The sequence below is a fragment of the Nomascus leucogenys genome, chromosome 8, assembly GCF_006542625.1.
Source record: "Nomascus leucogenys isolate Asia chromosome 8, Asia_NLE_v1, whole genome shotgun sequence".
NCBI lineage: Eukaryota > Metazoa > Chordata > Mammalia > Primates > Hylobatidae > Nomascus > Nomascus leucogenys.
In genome coordinates, this window is record NC_044388.1 from 53,330,453 (window position 1) to 53,348,465 (window position 18,013).

Genomic DNA, 18,013 nt, shown 5'->3' on the forward strand with positions numbered 1-18,013 from the left:
CTGCTTATAGATCCAAGAGCCCACCCCCATTCTCACGCCTCCCAATCTTCCCTGGGTGCAGCGTGGCCTAACAGCCAAGAGGCACTAAGAGGCACAGTATGCCAGATGTGAGCACCTCCTAAATGAAAGAAAGGCCTCCAACTTACCTCACTAGTTGAGAAAGACAAAATCTGTAAGAATATACTTTTTTTTTTTTTTTTTTTGAGATGGAGTCTTGCTCTGTCGACAGGCTGGAGTGCAGTGGTGCGATCTTGGCTCACTACCACCTCTGACTCCCTGGTTCAAGCGATTCTCTTGCCTCAGCCTCCTGAGTAGCTGGGATTACAGGTGGGCACCAACACGCCCAGCTAATTTTTGTATGTTTTAGTAGAGACGGGGTTTCACCATGTTGGTCAGGATGGTCTCCATCTCCTGACCTTGTGATCCGCCTGCCTCAGTCTTCCAAAGTGCTGGGATTACAGGCGTGAGCCACCGCGCTTGGCCGAATATACATTTTTTTTCTGTGTGTATTTTCTCCTCAGAGCTCACAGATGCTAATCGAGGCACGGCCTGGATTTCCAGTCCCTGAACCACCTGACACTCCCACCTTTCTCGTGGAGCTTTCCCTGCCAATGGTGCTCAGGTGACTGCAGTGGGCTCCTGCAGCTCCTTCCCGCCCAGCTTGCCCCTGACGCCTCTCCTCCAACCCCCTCCCATGGATATTAAAAGAGAAAGAAAAAAGACAGCCCTACCCCAAGTCCAGCCACCTTTCCATGACTCTCCCTGTCCTAAAACAAGGAAGGCCACCATAGACACCATGTGTGAGCTGCTAATCCATCACTGCGCATGCAGTTTTATCTGAGAAAACTGTTGCTTTTGTAAAGTCAAGCATTCTTCTGAGAAAAGTTTCCATTCACCACTGGAGGAAAATGGTGCTTGTGAAGCTCTAGCCAGTGTGCTGCTGAGCAGTGCCTTTCTAAACAGGTACACTGGGGCCCAGGCATGGGAGAAAGGTGAGGGAGGGGGCGCTCCAAGACCAGGAAGTTCCCGGTGTCTTTCCTCCCTGGGGGAAGGGTCCCAGCTGACCCAAGGCTCCGTCTCTTTCCATGTGTTCATGCGGCTCCTTGGGGATAACCGTCTAGCACATCAGTTTGAGCCAAGAACTGATGAGGTCAAGGTAGGGACGGCAGTCCCCTTAAAAGTCTTCTCCTCAAAGGGAGGAGCGGGTTCATCCCTTCCTCCTGTTCTCACAGCCTCCGCAGGAACTGGATGGAGTGTAAGCCCGGTGCTCAGTGCACGTTACAATGGACCCAAGCAATTCATGAAGGAGGCTTGTGGTGAAAATGCCACCTGGGTTTAGGGGCAACATGCCATTGGGGCCAACCCCAATGTTGGCCACAGGAAAATGAGACCATTATTTCTCTAATTATAAGAGATGAGAAGCATCCTCTTTGGCCTCAGTCATTTCCTCGGAATTGGGTGGATCTTGCTGGTTGCCAACTAACTAGTTTAATTTGAACCTCTTTGCTAAAGTGAATATTGAATAACTTTTACTCAGAGGAGAAACAATTTTCCGTAACCTGTATTCTGAGGAATATGCTTGCATGGACACTCTACTCTCCATGATCCAGCAGGTTACACTGAGAATTCAGCACAATCTTAGCTCCTTAAAAGGAGGGCTTCTGGTGTAGTTTTGTGCCGTGTTACTGTTCCCTTGCTCTAAACCTAAGAGAACTGCCTGGGTAACTTTTAGAGTCTTTTTCCCCACAGAAACCCCTTGACACTTGTTCCTTGAAGATTTACAAGTTTTTCTTCCTATTTATATAAATTCCTCAACTTAGTCTTTTAAAACCCCTCTTTTATATCAGTCTTTTTTCTTTTTTTTTAGACAGAGTCTCGCTCTGTCACCCAGGCTGGAGTGCAGTGGCAGGATCTTGGCTCACTGCAAGCTCCGCCTCCCGGGTTCACACAATTCTCCTGCCTCAGCCTCCCGAGTAGCTGGGACTACAGGCCCGCCACCACGCCTGACTAATTTTTTTGTATTTTCAGTAGAGACGGTGTTTCACCACGTTAGCCAGGATGGTCTCCATCTCCTGACCTCGTGATCCACCCACCTCGGCCTCCGAAAGTGCTGGGATTACAGGTATGAGCCACCGCGCCAGGCCAGTCTTTTCTTTAAAATGGAAGATAGTCTAACATGGTATTAATGGGCAGGTATAGATAATTTGAAAACATGAGTCAGCATGGGATGACTAAAGAGAATTAACAGCAATTAATCTTATTTCCAATCTAATCTCAAGAAAAAATATCAGACAGATGGACCAAGGGGCATTCCACAGTTCCCCCGAGTAGCACCCTGAAGAACTGTCAAGACCACCCAAAACCAGGAGAGCCTGAGACACTCACAGCCAGGAGGACTCAGTGGAATGTAGGGTCCTGGAAGGAGCTGGGACAGGAAAAGGACTCAGGGTAAAACTAAGGGTGTCTGAATATAGTCTGGACCCTAGATAATAATAACGTATCAATATTGGTTCATTAACAAATGTATCATACTAATGAAAGATGTTAATATTAGAAATTGTGTGTGTGTGTGTGTGTGTGTGTGTGTGTGTGTGTGTGTGTGTTGGGGGAAGTACATAGGAACTCTCTGTACTGCTTTTTTCCCATAAATCTAAAACTGTTCTTTTAAAAAGTCTTTTTTTTTTTTGAGATAGGGTCTTGCTCTTTCATCCAGGCTGGAGTGCAGTGGTGTGATCTCAGCTCACTGCAGCCTCAATCTCCTGGAGTGCAGTGGTGTGATCTCAGCTCACTGCAGCCTCAATCTCCCAGGATCAGGTCGTCCTCCCACCTCAGCCTCCTGAGTAGCTGGGACTACAGGCAGGCACCACCATGTCCAGCTAATTTGTGTATTTTTTTGTAGAAATAGGGTCTTGCCATGTTGGCCAGGCTGATCTTGAACTCCTGAGCTCAAGCAGTCCACCTGCCTCAGCCTCCCAAAGTGCTAGGATTACAGGGGTGAGACACCATGCCTGGCCTCTAAAAAAGTCTTAATGAAGAAAGCGGGGGAAAGAAAACTTCTTGGCAGTAAGGATGGGTGTGGCTGAGTGGTTAGTGGAGAGGGGAGGCAGTAGATGCTCCTGGATGGATATCACTGTTCCTTCTGAATGTGACTGTTAGAGATGGGGGCTTAGCTCAGCTTGCCATAAACAAATACTGTAGACTGCATGCCTTAAACAACAGAAACCGATTTCTCACAGTTCTGGAGGCTGGGAAGTCCCTGGAGCTGGGTGCCAGCATGACTGGGGTCCTGGTGAGGGCTCCCTTCCTGACTTCTCCATGGCTATGTCCTTGCTGTACCCTCACACACCCAAGAGAGCTGTGGTCTCATCCCCTTCCTGTGAGGACACTAATCCCAGTGTGGGGCCTCCACCCTGACGACCTCATCCAAGCCCAACCGCCTCCCAAAGGCCCACCTGCTAAGACCATCACACTGGGCTTAGGGCCTCAGCATTATGAATTTTCAGGGGACAGAAACATTCAGTCCATAACAGATGGGCAAAGACAGCATCTTGTCCCAGAGAAGATATCCACTTGGCAGGTAGTGTGGTGCTAAACAAGTCATATACAGAGTAGCTTTGCTAAAAATAGATACAAAATTTTGCCGTCAACATTACTGAAGGAGGTTGCCCCAGCTAGAGCAGGGAGATGGCTAATGGCTGGGGTTGGGGGCATAAAGGAGACATGGAAGGGGAGACCTGGGGGCTGATTCTAGGTTTTTGGAAGCCCACCACGAGTGCCCTCCACATCCTGCCCCACCACAGCCCTCTTCAACCAGTCTAGGCATTCCTCCCCACAGGCTGGCCCACAACTCCTTCCCAGCACAGGCTGGGCGCCAGAACAGGCTGCTGCAGAGCCCAGCCCTGTGCCCCACCTTGCTGTCCTTGGGGCCAGCCCCTGGCTGCCTGCCTTTTTCAGAGAGAGACCAGCCTTAGCTTTGGTGCAAAAGGCGGTTCATGCTGCGGCCTTATGTTCTGAGCACTACCTGCCTTCTTTCTCTTTTGCTTGTTGCTATGCTCCCAGTTGCTTCTCATCCTCAGGAAATCCAGGACTAACTCCATCTACTGAAGACATCCACCCACCCTCATTCCCATCCATCCCCTGTAGACTTCCTCCAGGCTCAGTGCACAGGGTTGGAATAACCACTGTGATTTTACATTGATTTTGACCCATTTTCATCAGTGTTCCTGTGCATGGCCATTTATTTATTTGAATATTGTAATAAATCCACAGGAATCATCCATTCTGCAAGGAAGTTTGAGTCAGCACAACAATTTACATATACCTATATAGGCCTCCCTCCTCCTATCCTCTTTTCTCTTTCCCAAAGTTGTGTTTACCTTTTGAAACAATTATAGATTCAGAAGAAGTGGCGGATATCGTATGGAAAGGTCCTGTGTAACATTTTATACCTCCAGTGGTAACATCTCATATAACTGTAGCACATTGACAAAACTAGGAAATTGACATTGGTATAATCCACAGACCTGATTCAGATTTCCTTAGTTTTACTTGTAGTGTGTGTGTCGGGGGCAGTGGTGGGGTGTGTTCTATGCAGTTTTATTTCATGTGTAGGTCCATGTACTGACAACCACAGTCAAGATATACAAGAGTTCCATCACCGTGGTGATCCTTTTTATTGCCCTGTTACAGCCACACCGACCCCTCCCCACCCCCAACATCCCTAATCTCAGGCAACCACTAAAAATTTTTCTCAAGTTACTTCTCAAGAAACAAAATTGAGTTGTTTCTCAAGAAAAATTTTCTGCTGTTGTAAGATGCAATGTTCTATAAATATCAATTGGGTCAAGTACATTGATAGAATTGTTGAAGTCTACTTTATTCTTACTGATTTTCTGCCTATTTGTTCTGTCAGTTATTGAGGGTGGGGTATTAACGTCTGATAATAGTGGATTGATCTATGTCTCCTTGAAGTTCTACTTGTTCTTGCTTTGTGTGTTTTGAAGCTTTGTTATGAGGTGTGTGTTATCAGTATGAAATAACTTTCTTTAATCCTGGGTGATACGGTTTGGGTCTGTGTCCCTGCCCAAATCTCATGTCAAATTGTAATCCCCAGTGTTTGACATGGGGCCTGGTGGGAGGTGATTGGATCATGGGGGTGGATTCCCCCATTTAGTGCTCTTCTAGTGATAGGATTCTCACAAGATCTGGTTGTTTAAAAGTGTGTGGTACCCCCCCCCTCCCTCCTGCTCTGGCCATGCTTCTCTTTCACCTTCCACCATGACTGAGTTTTCCTGAGGCCTCCCCAGAAGCTAAGCAGATGCCCACTGTGCTTTCTGCACAGCCTGCAGAAACGTGAGCCAATTAGGCTGGGTGCAGTGGCCCATGCCTGTAATCCCAGCACTTTGGGAGGCTGAGGTGGGCAGATCACGAGGTCAGGAGTTCTAGACCAGCCTGGCCAATACGGTGAAACCCCGTTTCTACTAAAAAAACAACAATAAACAAAAAAAAAAAAAAAAAACAAAAAAACTAGCCAGGCGTGGTGGCGCATGCCTGTAATCCCAGCTACTCAAGAGGCTGAGGCAGGAGAATCACTTGAACCCAGGAGGCGGAGGTTGCAGTGAGCCAAGATTGCGCCACTGCAGTCTATCCTGGGCAACAGAGAGAGGCTCTGTCTCAAAAAAAAAAAAAAAAAAAGAAGAAGAAATGTGAGCCAATTAAACCTCTTTTCTTTATAAGCTACCCAGTCTCACATATTTCTTTATGGCAGTGTGAGAATTGACCAATATGCTGGGAATTACTCTTTGCTCTATTTTGATTAATATAGCCACTTCAATTTTCATGTAACTAGTGTTAGCATATCTTTTTTCCATCCTTTAAGTATTTGTATTTCTATTTAAAGTACATTTCTTGTAGGCAGAATATAATTGGGTCATGTTTTTTTCAATTCGGTCTGAAAATCTATGCCTTTTTTTTATTTATTTATTTTTATTTTTTTATTTTTTTTGAAACGGAGTCTTTCTCTGTCCCCCAGGCTGGAGTGCAGTGGCGCGATCTCGGCTCACTGCAAGCTCCGCCTCCCGGGTTCACGCCATTCTCCTGCCTCAGCCTCCCGAGTAGCTGGGACTACAGGTGCCCCCCAACATGCCCGGCTAATTTTTTGTATTTTTAGTAGAGACGGGGTTTCACCGTGTGTGGGGGTGTTTACACTATTCACACTTAATGTGATTATTGATATGGTTAGGTTGAGTCATCTTGCTATTTGTCTTCTATTCATCCTATCTGTTCTTTATTCCCTTTTACCTCTTTTTCTTCTTTTTGATGAAGCAAGTCCATTTTATCTTTTGATAGTTTAATAGGTATGATTTTTTGGTATGTCATTTTAGCAGCTGCTTTAGGGTTTACAGCACACATCTGGAACTTATCACACTCTATCTTCAAATGGTAGCATGTCACCTTGTATATAAGAACTTTACAATAGCATGATTCTCCTCTCCTAATCTTCAAGCTATTGTGGTCATCCGTTTTACTTTTACATACATTATAAATCCCACACTATGACTTTTATTTAAACAACTGTCTTTTAAAGGTTTAAATAATAAATCCTACATTTACCCATATTGTTACTATCTCCAGTGCTTATTTCCTTCAGAAGGCAGGCATTTTCCTTCTGCCCAAAGGACATCCTTTAACTTTTCTTGCAGTGCAGACCTGTGGGTGACAAGTCTTTCAGCTTTTGCAAATTTGAAAAGATCTTAATTTCTTCATATCCATTATTCTATTTTCAGTGGCATCTAGTCTGCTGTTAAACCAACCAGTGGAACTTGCAATTTCAACTATCTTTTTCATTCCTAGATTTGTTTGGCACTTTTTACAATCTGCTTCGTTGTTCTTATACTCATGCCATTTAACCCCCCTTATTTCTGTAAGTATAAAGCAGCGTACTTTATGGATGTGCTTGCTAACTTTAACATCTTAAGTCTTTCTAAGACTTAATGGCCTGCTTCTGCCCCTTGTTTCTGCTGGTTCTTGTCTATTTTACATTTGTGATGTTTTTCTATGAACTTACATTCCTTGAAACTCTGAGGAGTTCCTCCAAAGACAGTGTTTTGCTTCTGCCAGTTACCTGTAAGGCACCAAAACCCTGTTATCACTTGAAATTTCCAGCTTGAGATTTTTTAAGACTACCCAGGTTGTGCAAACAAACCACCTAAAAACTGCCTGTAGTTACATACAGGCTCTCAAGTGACGTTTTCCCCCAGGACAGAAATCTTCCTTGCTGTTCACAGGGGTTGGGGCGATGGGTGAAGCAGATGGATTTATTCCTAGTTTACCCCTACATCTATCCTTTTGGGGCCTCACTTTATGAGGTCTCTTGTTAGTTTTCCTTCCTTGGGCAGGCCCCGAGCTTTGTGTGCTGTTCTGCAGCCCCTTCCCACCCCAGGCTATAAGAAAAATTCAATTTGACATTTGGCAGACGCACTAAGGTGGAAAAGTGGCATCAGCACTCCACTTACTTCTTTGGGTTTCTGCTTCCATTTACAAAAAAAAAAAAAATTCTTTTTCCCTTTAAGAACTCATTTTGCAGCTCTTGTTTTTTACATTAAAAAACCGCATGTTCTCACTCATAGGTAGGAACTGAACAATGAGAACACATGGACATAGGAAGGGGAATATCACACACTGGGGGCTGTTGTGGGGTGGGGGGAGGGGGAGGGATAGCATTAGGAGATATACCTAATGTTAAATAAGAGTTAACGGGTGCAGCACACCTATATGGCACATGTATACATATGTAACTAAGCTTCACATTGTGCACATGTACCCTAAAACTTAAAGTATAAAAAAAAAATGGTTCTTCATATGTATTCTAAAGTTTTAGTTGTTTTCAACTGGTCCTTATCAGCCTTACTGCTGGAAATAAAATTTTTTCAACCTGTTCTGTAACAATTTACAGTATCCATTGATCCCTCCCTGATCCAGAGGCATTAGCGTGAGAACACACTTAGGAACTAGGCTGGCCTGAGATCAAGTCTCAGGCCCACTACCACTGTAACTTTGGTAGCATATTTACACACCGTGCCTCAGTTTCCTCAAAGGGTTGGTGTGAGATTCTAACATGGTAATACATAAACAGCACTTACAACAGGGACTGGCCCTGGTAAGGATGAGATTTCTTTTTATTATCTGAAAAAGTTGTAATGAACAAAATATATCTCAACCAATGGGGTGAGATGGGGACAAATACCCCCAGTCCTTAGACATCCTGGCTCAGTGTACCACGTTGTAACCCACACCCTGTGCTTATGTTGACAGACAGAAATCAACTATGAGCTATTCATTGGACAGCAGGCCCTGCTGCCATCACAGACGGGTCCCAGGTGCAGGGCAGGATGCTGGCAAACGCTGATCGGAGAAATGTCACCATCACACAAGCCTGAGTGGACACACAGACCTTTTACCATTAAGAAATCTGAAAGCAGGCATAAATGTAAGCAAACACGATTTTTAATTTTTTATTTTTATGGTGGACAGTAATCGTTTGCCCCAACAGCCATCTGAAGCCAATAGTCCTGATTATTAAAAATCACAAAGTTATATAAATGTTCTCCTCCTTTTCGAAAACCATGTTCATTTTTTTCCCAAGAAACAGGGCTGTCTGCAAAGCCTTGAACGGACAATGTAACCCACGGAGCTAACTTCGGTTCATCAAAGTAGTGACTGAAAAAAAGGTAATTGTTTGTTAAACAGAGTTTTAAAAGAGAGGAATGTCTGCATTTGTAAAAAAATTTATTCAGGATAAGGAGCGTTTCTGATATTCTAATAAAGCTTAGATCTTAGCTTTAATTTATGAAAATCAAGACGTGTGTGGTAAGTTCCTGATGTCACACTGTGAATTCCATAAGGATTAACTAATATACAACACACAAAACAAACCTCAGCTGTTCCCACCCTCATTCTGGGAGGTCTTTAAGACAAAAAGAACCCAAAACAAAAAACCCCACAGGTGTTTAAGGACAGTGTCCCTCCTATTAAGAGTACTGTTCTCAGAGTCTCAGTTAACTGAAACGTTGCAGGATAATTCACCAGATTTCTAATACCCAGCCTTCCTATCGAAGAAAATCAAAGTACCAAACCGATAAATGTGAAAAAGGATGTTGGGTTTAAAAAGGAAAATCTTCAAGACGTAAATCTGACATTTTAAAAGGGAAGATTGAGAAGATATGCTTACTAAATAGGATTATACTCAATGTATGGTCTTTTTGCAATAGGAGATTTGAGTTTCCTTTCAATGTACATTTTATTTATATACTACCTCCCAAAATGAAAAAATCTATATTATTCTACATACTGTTCTATAGAGCACTGATGAGCGATATAAAAGGTAAGGAGTTCTCACCAGAGATGTTCCAATAGGAGACAGATCTTCTCTGGAAGTATGAAGCCAGTGATTGTACACAAATAAGCTTTTGCCACCAGTGTGCTTGGCTCAGGACAGCAATAGGTTGATATGAAATTATTAGGATCATTATTTCTGTCACCAAAAAAAAAAAAAAAGGGAGAGATAATACACTTATATCCATCACATGATCACTTCCAAAGTATTAAACTCCTATTAAAAACAAGCAGCAGGCCAGAGCCCTAGAAGACACAGCGAGTTCAGATACCCACAGGTCGACGTTACTGAAGACGGCGCCCAGCCAGTCGAACAGCTCCAGAGCCCGGCAGGACACCTCTGGCGTTCCCTCCAGCTCTCTGCTCTGCAGCACTGGGCACTGGAGATCTCTCAACGTGCTCAGTGCTACTTTTGGCTGATGCTCCTGAATTTGGTACTTGGAAAAATATGACATCATTGTTGATTCTTCTGAACCTTAAAAACACACCACACAAGGCCACTTGAATCCATTTGACCATCGTAAGCAAGTTTAGTGATCCCTGAACCCGCCCATTCCCATTTGAGTGGTAAGATTAAGATGGAAGCTGTGCAGAGCTGCATTCAAATTAAAATCATTTAAAGCTGCTTTCAGCTCCTTTTGCTCAAGTTCTGTAAACGTTCATCTTTTTTCACACTTTTCCTGGAAAAGCACTATAGTTTCTGATCAGACCCAAACTAGTTTCACCATTTGTGCTAATAAAAAAATTTCAACTTCACACTTAAAACCAAAAGCATTCCTGATGTATGAATAATATTAGTGAACTCCGGAGAGAAGGAGCTTATCTGCACAACCTCTATTAAAGAAAAGAAAAAGAAGAGAAACTGAATGGTGATTGAACCTCATCCCAGCTTGACTCTGAAAAACCAATAAAATCCAGCGTATCTTTTCAGGGATGTTTGTGTAGCCAATGGCCTTGGAAGACAGAAATAGTACTCCCTCCACAGCAAAGGGCAGGCCTGCTTACTGCCCAGTATAATAGAAATAACGTCACCCTCCCTCTCTCCAGGCAGAGATCAGCAGGCTTACTGCCCTGACAAAGGACTGGAGTTCTTAAACTCCAGGTTCCTCTCCTGTAACGCAACCTACTGCATGTGCCAGCATCGCTTGGTGTCACTCTGGCAAATGGGACTTGGTGAACTGGTGCAAATGGTGATATTTGGTGTGATGGTTAATTTTAGGTGTCAACCTGACTGAAGGGTCATCTGGATGGCTGGTAAAGCATTATTTCTAGGTGTGTCTGTCAGGGTGTTTCTGGAGGAGACTGGCGGGTGAGTGGGTAGAGTGGGAAGATCTGCCCTCACTGTGGGCAGCACCATCTACCCGGCTGGGGCCCCAGGTAGAACAAAAAGGCAGAGGAAAAGTGAATTCGCTGTCCCTTGGAGCTGGGACTCCCTTCTTCCCCTGCCCTTGGACAGCAGAACTCCAAGTTCTACAGCCTTTGGACTCTGGGGCTTGCACCAGCAGATCCACAGGTTGTCAGGCTTTGGCCTTGGACTGAGACTTATACCATCTTCTTTCCTGATTCTCAGCCTTGATATTTGGACTGAGCCATGCTACCAGCATCCCTGGGTCTCCCACTTGCAGACAGCCTGTCATGGGACTCTTCAGCCTCCGTAAGTGCATGATCAATTTCCCTAATAAATCTCCTCTCATCCATCCATGCATCCATGCATGCATCCATCCACGCATCCATGCATGCATGCATCCATCCATCCATCCAACGATCCATCCATCCATCCATCCATCTATCCTACTGGTCCTTTCTCCCTGGAGAACCCTAATATATTCTGGCTACTACCACTCCTCTGAGGAATTCAGTCCTGTGTCTCTGACCCAGGGCTTATGTGTCTTCTGCGAGCATCCCTGAGACTGCGGCAGGCTACCTTGTTAGCCTGCAAGTATGAGGAAATCTCAGACCTTTCACAGTCCTGACAAATCCTTAAAATAGTTAGGAGCTTTAGGAACAGGGAGCTCTCCAGAATCCAATGTCTGGATGATCTGCATAGAAGACTTCACGCAACTGAAACTTCAGTAAGCCTTTCTGCCCTCTTTTCTATCTACCATATATGGAAGGAGAGGCACCAAAGGCCAGACCTAGGACTCATGGGAGCAACTTGGAGCACCCAGTGACCAGACATTTCCCACAAGGAGCAGACAGATGGGGCTATTTCTAAAACAGACCACCATGCTTCCTATCCTCCAAAAGAGAGTACTACACCGTAATTCCTGATGACTTGATCCATTATTATCTGGGCCAAAGATACACTTCTAAAAGGAGAAACATACATGGCTGTTTTAGGCAGATTACGCTGTGTGGTGAACAGCAAACTTTGAACTAAATTTAGTGTCCTAATCAATTAAAAGTTATAACAAATTAATCTGACATTTAATGGTAGGCCTGAGTCAGTACCCTGTGATAATAAATAAGCAGATTGTGTATATAACTATAATTGGTGCTACTTAAAAATATTATAGTCAAGGCTGTTCAAGGTAAGCTGGAGAGAAGAAAGGGGAGAAATAGATAAAATTTAGCTGCTCTGAAGCCACTATGAAGATCTCTGGATCTACATATAACCCAATGAGACTCAGGCAGAAAGGCCTGCATGCCTAGATGATCCTGAACTATGGTTTTCAGAGATGTCAGAAGGGCTAGTTTCCTTAATAATATTTTTATATATACGTATACAATATTCCTTGACTATAAGAGTGAATCACCATTCAATCCTCCATTACTCCTCTTATAATTAACAATTACTTTCAAAATCACTGTATCATTACATAATTTATTCTTCATACCTGTATTATGCCAAGCCAAAAGAAAATCAAATTTCAATGGCTTCTTTTCTTTGAAGGACCAAGATATTCTTTCATACTTCTTAGAATCCAAGTTTAAGGATAATTCCATCAAATCAATGGAAACAACTTTAAAAATGAAAAAAAGAATATATATTTCATTCATATATGTACAGCTTCTACTATGGAAAAAGTGTTACATTTTTAAAAACTAGAATTTTGGGAAATTTTATGGATAGTAAAATTATTTTATTCTTCTTCCACTCCCTTTCGTTTGCCAAATAAATAAGATCCCTTTGGTGGGCACTTCTTAACCTTGAGAGCTAATAAAAACAGACATTTTCAATTTACATGTTTCCTAGGTCAAAGACCAAGGGCAGAGGAACTTGAGAGGTCAGGTTTAATCTACTTATGGATGTGGCAGCCTTAGCTATTAATGTTCCAGCCAGACGCTGTCAGCAAAACATCTCTTCACTCATGGCTGAATTTCTACTAGTAATCAGAAAGACTTGGGGAAATCAAAGGAAATTCTTTATTAAGAGTAAGTTGTAGACTCCTATCTTGGGTTCAGTACTTTGAATTTTTTTTTTTTTTGAGATGGACTCTCACTTTGTTGCCAGGCTGAAGTGCAGTGGCGCGATCTTGGCTCACTGCAACCTCCGCCTCCTGGGTTCAAGCGATTCTCCTGCCTCAGCCTTCCGAGTAGTTAGGATTACCGGCACGTGCCACCACACCCACCTAATTTTTGTATTTTTTAACAGAGACGGGGTTTCGCCATGTTGGTCAAGATGGTCTCAATCTCTTGCCCTCATGATCCGCCCGCCTCAGCCTCCCAAATTACTTTGAATTTTTAACCCAAAACATATATATTTAATTGAGCAGTCCAAGTCTACAATCTTTATCAAATGCATCTACAGCTGAAAAGAAATGAACTTAAAAGCATCATCCCATCCTCTATGAAGCTCGAGTCAGAAGTTTGATAAATTTGTTTAAAAAGCCACATTTTTCTGAACACAGAGATTAGAGGCAATTCAAACATTTAAATTTAAATTGCCACAAGAAGATTACAGACTTCTTAGAAACAGATGGAGCACACATGATACTTACTAAATTTCATAATTTTTCTGCCAGAAAACTGAGATGGGCGACCCTGAAGTCCAGTTTCTTCGTAAGTGTCTTTATCCAGTGACAAAATTAATTTTCCTGTAAGTCAAATAATAACTCCCATAAGAGATACCAAAAATAGAACTTATGTTGTCTGACTAAAAGAAAGCAAGGCAAATTGAGCAGTTAGATATCGATGTAACAAACTGCACACAAGGATCTTATTTATATCATAAGAATATTATTTATATGTATACATGTCTTGTAACAGATATTATTTATACATTATACATCCAAGGATATTATTCATAATGGTGAAATTAGAAATAATCTGAATTTCTACTAAAGATGAAATAAGTCATGGTATACTCATTCTTTTGAATATCCTTTTTTTTTTTTTTTAAGACAGAGTCTCACTCTGTCACCCAGGCTGGAGTGCAGTGGCACGATCTTGGCTCACTGCACCCTCCACCGCCCGGGTTCAAGTGATTCTCCTGCCTCAGCGTCCCAAGGAGCTGGGACTACAGGCGTGCGCCACCACACTGGCTAATTTTTGTATTTGTAGTAGAGGCAGGGTTTCACCATGTTGGCCAGGCTAGTCTCGAACTCCTGACCTCAGGTGATCCACCCACTTTGGCCTCCCAAAGTGCAGGGATTACAGGCATGAGCCACTATGCCCAGCTGACTTTTTTTTTTTTTTTTTTTACAGTATGCATTTTAACAAAGATGAAAAAATAAAGTGTTACCATTTGGTAGCAGGGCAGCAGTATTATCTTCATCAATATTTGTATTGTATGTCAGTGCATAGCACGAACCTGTAAGAGAAAGTCCAGAGGAAACATTTAAAAGAAGAAATCACACCTGCAAGATGTTAGTGGATTATTTTCACAAGATAACCAGTCTTCCAGGTAATTAAAGGTCAGTTTCTACCACTGCTCCAGCTCACTCAATAAACCAAATATCTGCTAAAGGTAAGCTGGAGCATGCCGAAGACCAGGCTCCAGCTAGTTCATTCCCCGACCAAGGGCCCATTTGTGCAAGTTTACCATCATCAAGCAAAACAATGACTCAGGATGGAACGTGACCTTTGGGGTCACGCGGAGAGGGGTACAAAGTAGAATTCTAGATAAACATACACATCTCAGAGGCGGAGTTCCAAGTTAAGATTCAAAAGCTACTCAACGTCTCCAAGCCTCAGTTTCCTCACCTGTTAAATGAGGATCATAGGCCTGCTGCATAAAGTTGTCGCAAGGGTTAAATCTGGTAAGATATTTAACAGTGCCTGCTACAGCCAGTGTCCATGTAATTGACAGAGTGGTGCCAGACCTCAAAATAAATGAAAGGAATAACGGTGATGAGACCAGACAAGATGCCCAGCTCATAAGTAGCCCCAGCAGTGTCAGAATGAGAGGAGCTACTGGAAACTAGAATTCGTCATATCTTCACTGGAGGGGACACATGTGGGGGCTACCACAAGATAAGCATGTGGCCACTGTACAGGTGACTTATGTAGTGTGGGTGGAATCCCTAAAGGCCCTCTGAAATAGTTTCAAACAAATGGCTCCCAGGAATCAACTGAAACAAACCAGTCCAACCCAGCAGATATGGGTGGAAATGGGGTTAGCAGACGGGGGTTACGGCTACAAAATCTAAGCAGAAGACACTGGACCCCAATGTGCACTTTGCTCTGTGAACAGCAGCCGTGGCTGTATCTGGAGACCAACCCTCTGAGACAGCTGCTGTGGGACTGCTGACAGCATAGTGTCTTTGCAGCCACATCTTCAACAGCAGTGCATCTGAACACAGATTGCAAGTCTCTCCTCTCCATTAATCCTCATTTTAAGGGGACAGATACTGTCATGTTACGACATCCTCATCCACCACTTGTGGGCAACTGCAATCAGAAACCACCACCTAAAGAGGACACAAGAAAGAACAGGATGAGAGTGCGGGGGAGCACGTGTGTGCACCTGACCACACAGACTATACCACAGGCCCTGTTTGAAGCAAAAGAACAGCCCTAGCATTGTGATGTGGTCTCCCTACACTTCCTCATCCAGCCTTGTTCACAGCCATTTCAGGGTTTTCTTACCTTTCTTTATAAAGGTACTGAGGAATTCGGGTGTAATTAATTCATGAAGAGGTAAATTCTTCACAAAGTAATAGGGTCCAGTGTGCATGACCAGGTTTTTCAGTTCTTCCGATAGTATCCCACATTCAGGAATGAGAAATGAAACCTATTGGAATGTGTAATACAAACAAAGTCTTACTTCCATGAAGATGAACACCCAGGTTTTTAGGAATGAAATAAGATCATGAAAGTTAGTATGTCTCCATGAGTTTCACTGGAACATAAAAACACGGGCAACAAAACTCTTATGTTAACTTACCTATCTCAGGCAAAGAGAAATCTGACTACTCAAGTTTTTCATTTCTGCATTCAAAGGTACAGTACAGGAAGGGAATTGAACAGAATACTTTTAATGGAAAACTCGTGCTTGCATTTAATCTTTTGCAAATTAGCAATGCTGTATATTTTATGTCCTGTTCCTTTCACTATTTTATTATTTTCAAGGAAATATAGTATAATTGAATATCCCTTGATTTGTTTACCCTGGTGTTATCCTGGAATAAAACGAACTATCTGTCGGGGCATAATGAATTAATTTGTGGACATCTAATTACTAAGAATCTATGTGCAAGCAATGGTGCTCCTGTATGTTCCCATTTTCGAGACAGAAAAATGCAACAGGCGAGTTAACGTATACATCCCTGACTGCTGTGATGAGCTTTACATTCAAAATAGGTGTTAAAAACAGGGCAGGCTTCAAATGTTGCCACACTGTAAAAGTCATCACTGTCCCAAGGCTCAAACACCAGCCTGTTCCGACTGATCAGGTCACCACTTAACATCTCTGAAACACTGCTCAGTCAAACCTGAGTTATTAAGATGATCCATTTAAAGTGTAAAATCTTTAATCCCCCATGATAAGGTTGGTTTCTTGAAGTTTCTCAGATATCAAATTAGTTCCCACAACCAATTTAGAAAATCAGTCGCTTCCTGGGCCGAGCCTAGGCAGGATGCTCTGGAGAGATCCACAGGTATGCAGGTGGGAGAGGGATTCAAGCTGGGGAGGGAGGCGGTGGTGGGGAGGAGGCGCGAGACCCGCCCTGATTTGGGGAAAAAGCGAGGTGCACGTGGCTGCCCCGCAGTTGCACACAGCAGCCGTCACACCGTCGTAACTCCCTGGTCCCGGCCCTGAACCACGAATCCCTCCCTGGACTCACTCCCAGTGTGGCGGGTTGACACGAGTGAGCAGCCAGAACGCCCCTGACAACAGCTCCCTCCAGACTGGGTGCCGCCCCCACGCCCGGCGCATCCTGGGAGTTGTAGTCCTGCAGCCCTGCAAGCCACTGGCCTAGAGCAGTTGAGAGACTACAACTCCCAGCAAGCCGGGCGAGGGCCCCCGCCCCTCCGCGCACCGCCGGCGGCCCCGACCCGCGAAGCCTATATCTCTTCCCAAACCTCTCTAGCATGCGGGGACTGACCACGGCCCGAAAAGCCGAGGACAACCGGACTCACCCTGTAGTTATAGTAGTGCGTCTGCACAAGATGCCGGTGGCGCGACTTGTGGTTGCCGAAGTTGGATTTCTCGCAAACCAGCAAGTGCCGCGGCGCCTCCCGAAGCCGGCGCAGAGTGGCCATGCTCTCCTGAGTTCCTGGTCCTCCCGGCCTCTGCTGGCGGGGACGCCCCGCCCCTTCCTCCCGCCCCGCCCCTTCCCTCCGGCCGCATACCTGCTGCTGTGCGCCCCTGGCGGCGGTGGAGTGGGGATGGCGGCGCCGGGTTTCTGAACAGTTGTTAACGCTTCTTAGGAGCCCACGCAGCCGCTCTTTGGTGGATGTCTGAAGCTGTAAATTCACTGCCTCAAGTGGAAATATCCAGTGGCTGGGAACCTGGCTCTTGCCTTTTCAATGCCACTTTTCCTCCGTCCCCGCCATCCCTTGGAATTGCCCTAAACCCTCTCTATGTGCCCCGCCTCGGAGCGCCCCCTGGACCCCGGCCTGGCGCCGGCGCATACCTCGGTCAGGCCCTTCAGAGGGACCGCTTCCTGCCACCGTTATAAAAGGAAAACATCACATGGAAAGGCCCAGTTCCTTTAGTATATGGTCAAGAAATGTAGCCGCACAGTTAAGTAACCCCCTAAGCTGCTTTGGGGGCCACACCCAGCTGCTTTTCTGACTTCTCACACTGGTTCACAGGACTCTGTTACCCACTGGGGACCTCTTGGCCATTATTAACACAGGCCAACAGGACTAAAAGTTTTTGCATCGGTCCTTCCCAAAACTTTAGGGAAGTTTAGGCGGGAAGGTAAAGCACAATTTTTGCCTTACAATAGGACTCCTTTGAAACTACTATTGGTTTCCCTTTTAAATAGCCCTTCAGAACCGCTTTTAATAATGTATTGTTTCTGGGGGCTAATAGTGATAATTCTCCTAAGTCATTTTTCCATTTCGTTTTTCTGTCATGGGCTTGGAGCGGTTAAGAGACTACGGCTCAAGGCCGGGCGCGGTGGCTCACGCTTGTAATCCCAGCACTTTGGGAGGCCGAGGCGGGCGGATCACGAGGTCAGAAGATCGAGACCACGGTGAAACCCCGTCTCTACTAAAAATACAAAAAAAA

The 18,013-nt window shown here is 44.4% G+C and overlaps 1 protein-coding gene across 2 annotated transcripts; it reads right to left on the bottom strand.

The window, feature by feature from the left end:
- Window positions 1-8,487: 8,487 nt before the first annotated feature.
- Window positions 8,488-17,484, bottom strand: RPP40 (ribonuclease P/MRP subunit p40). Of its 2 annotated transcripts, none has more exons than XM_030817259.1 (8): window positions 17,128-17,484; window positions 15,424-15,568; window positions 14,078-14,146; window positions 13,335-13,430; window positions 12,231-12,356; window positions 9,670-9,868; window positions 9,398-9,532; window positions 8,488-8,718 (listed from the first exon to the last, which is right to left on the bottom strand). In XM_030817259.1, the coding sequence occupies exons 2-8, from the start codon at window positions 15,509-15,511 to the stop codon at window positions 8,520-8,522; spliced, it is 912 nt and encodes a 303-aa protein (XP_030673119.1). In that variant the 5' UTR covers window positions 15,512-15,568; window positions 17,128-17,484; the 3' UTR covers window positions 8,488-8,519. The 2 variants fall into 2 exon arrangements, with proteins under 2 accessions (XP_030673119.1, XP_003272275.2); XM_003272227.4 differs by lacking the exon at window positions 17,128-17,484 and adding an exon at window positions 16,915-17,080.
- Window positions 17,485-18,013: the final 529 nt, after the last annotated feature.

Excerpts from the sequence above, each read along its gene's own strand:
- RPP40 (XM_003272227.4), bottom strand. The coding sequence starts at position 17,037 with ATGGCCACTCTGCGCCGGCTTCGGGAGGCGCCGCGGCACTTGCTGGTT. Across the intron at positions 13,431-14,077 it reads TGCTGCCCTGCTACCAAATG|GAAAATTAATTTTGTCACTG; the intron begins GTAACACTTTAT and ends TTTGACTTACAG. Across the intron at positions 8,719-9,397 it reads CTCCTATTGGAACATCTCTG|TCACTACTTTGATGAACCGA; the intron begins GTGAGAACTCCT and ends CCTTTTTTTCAG.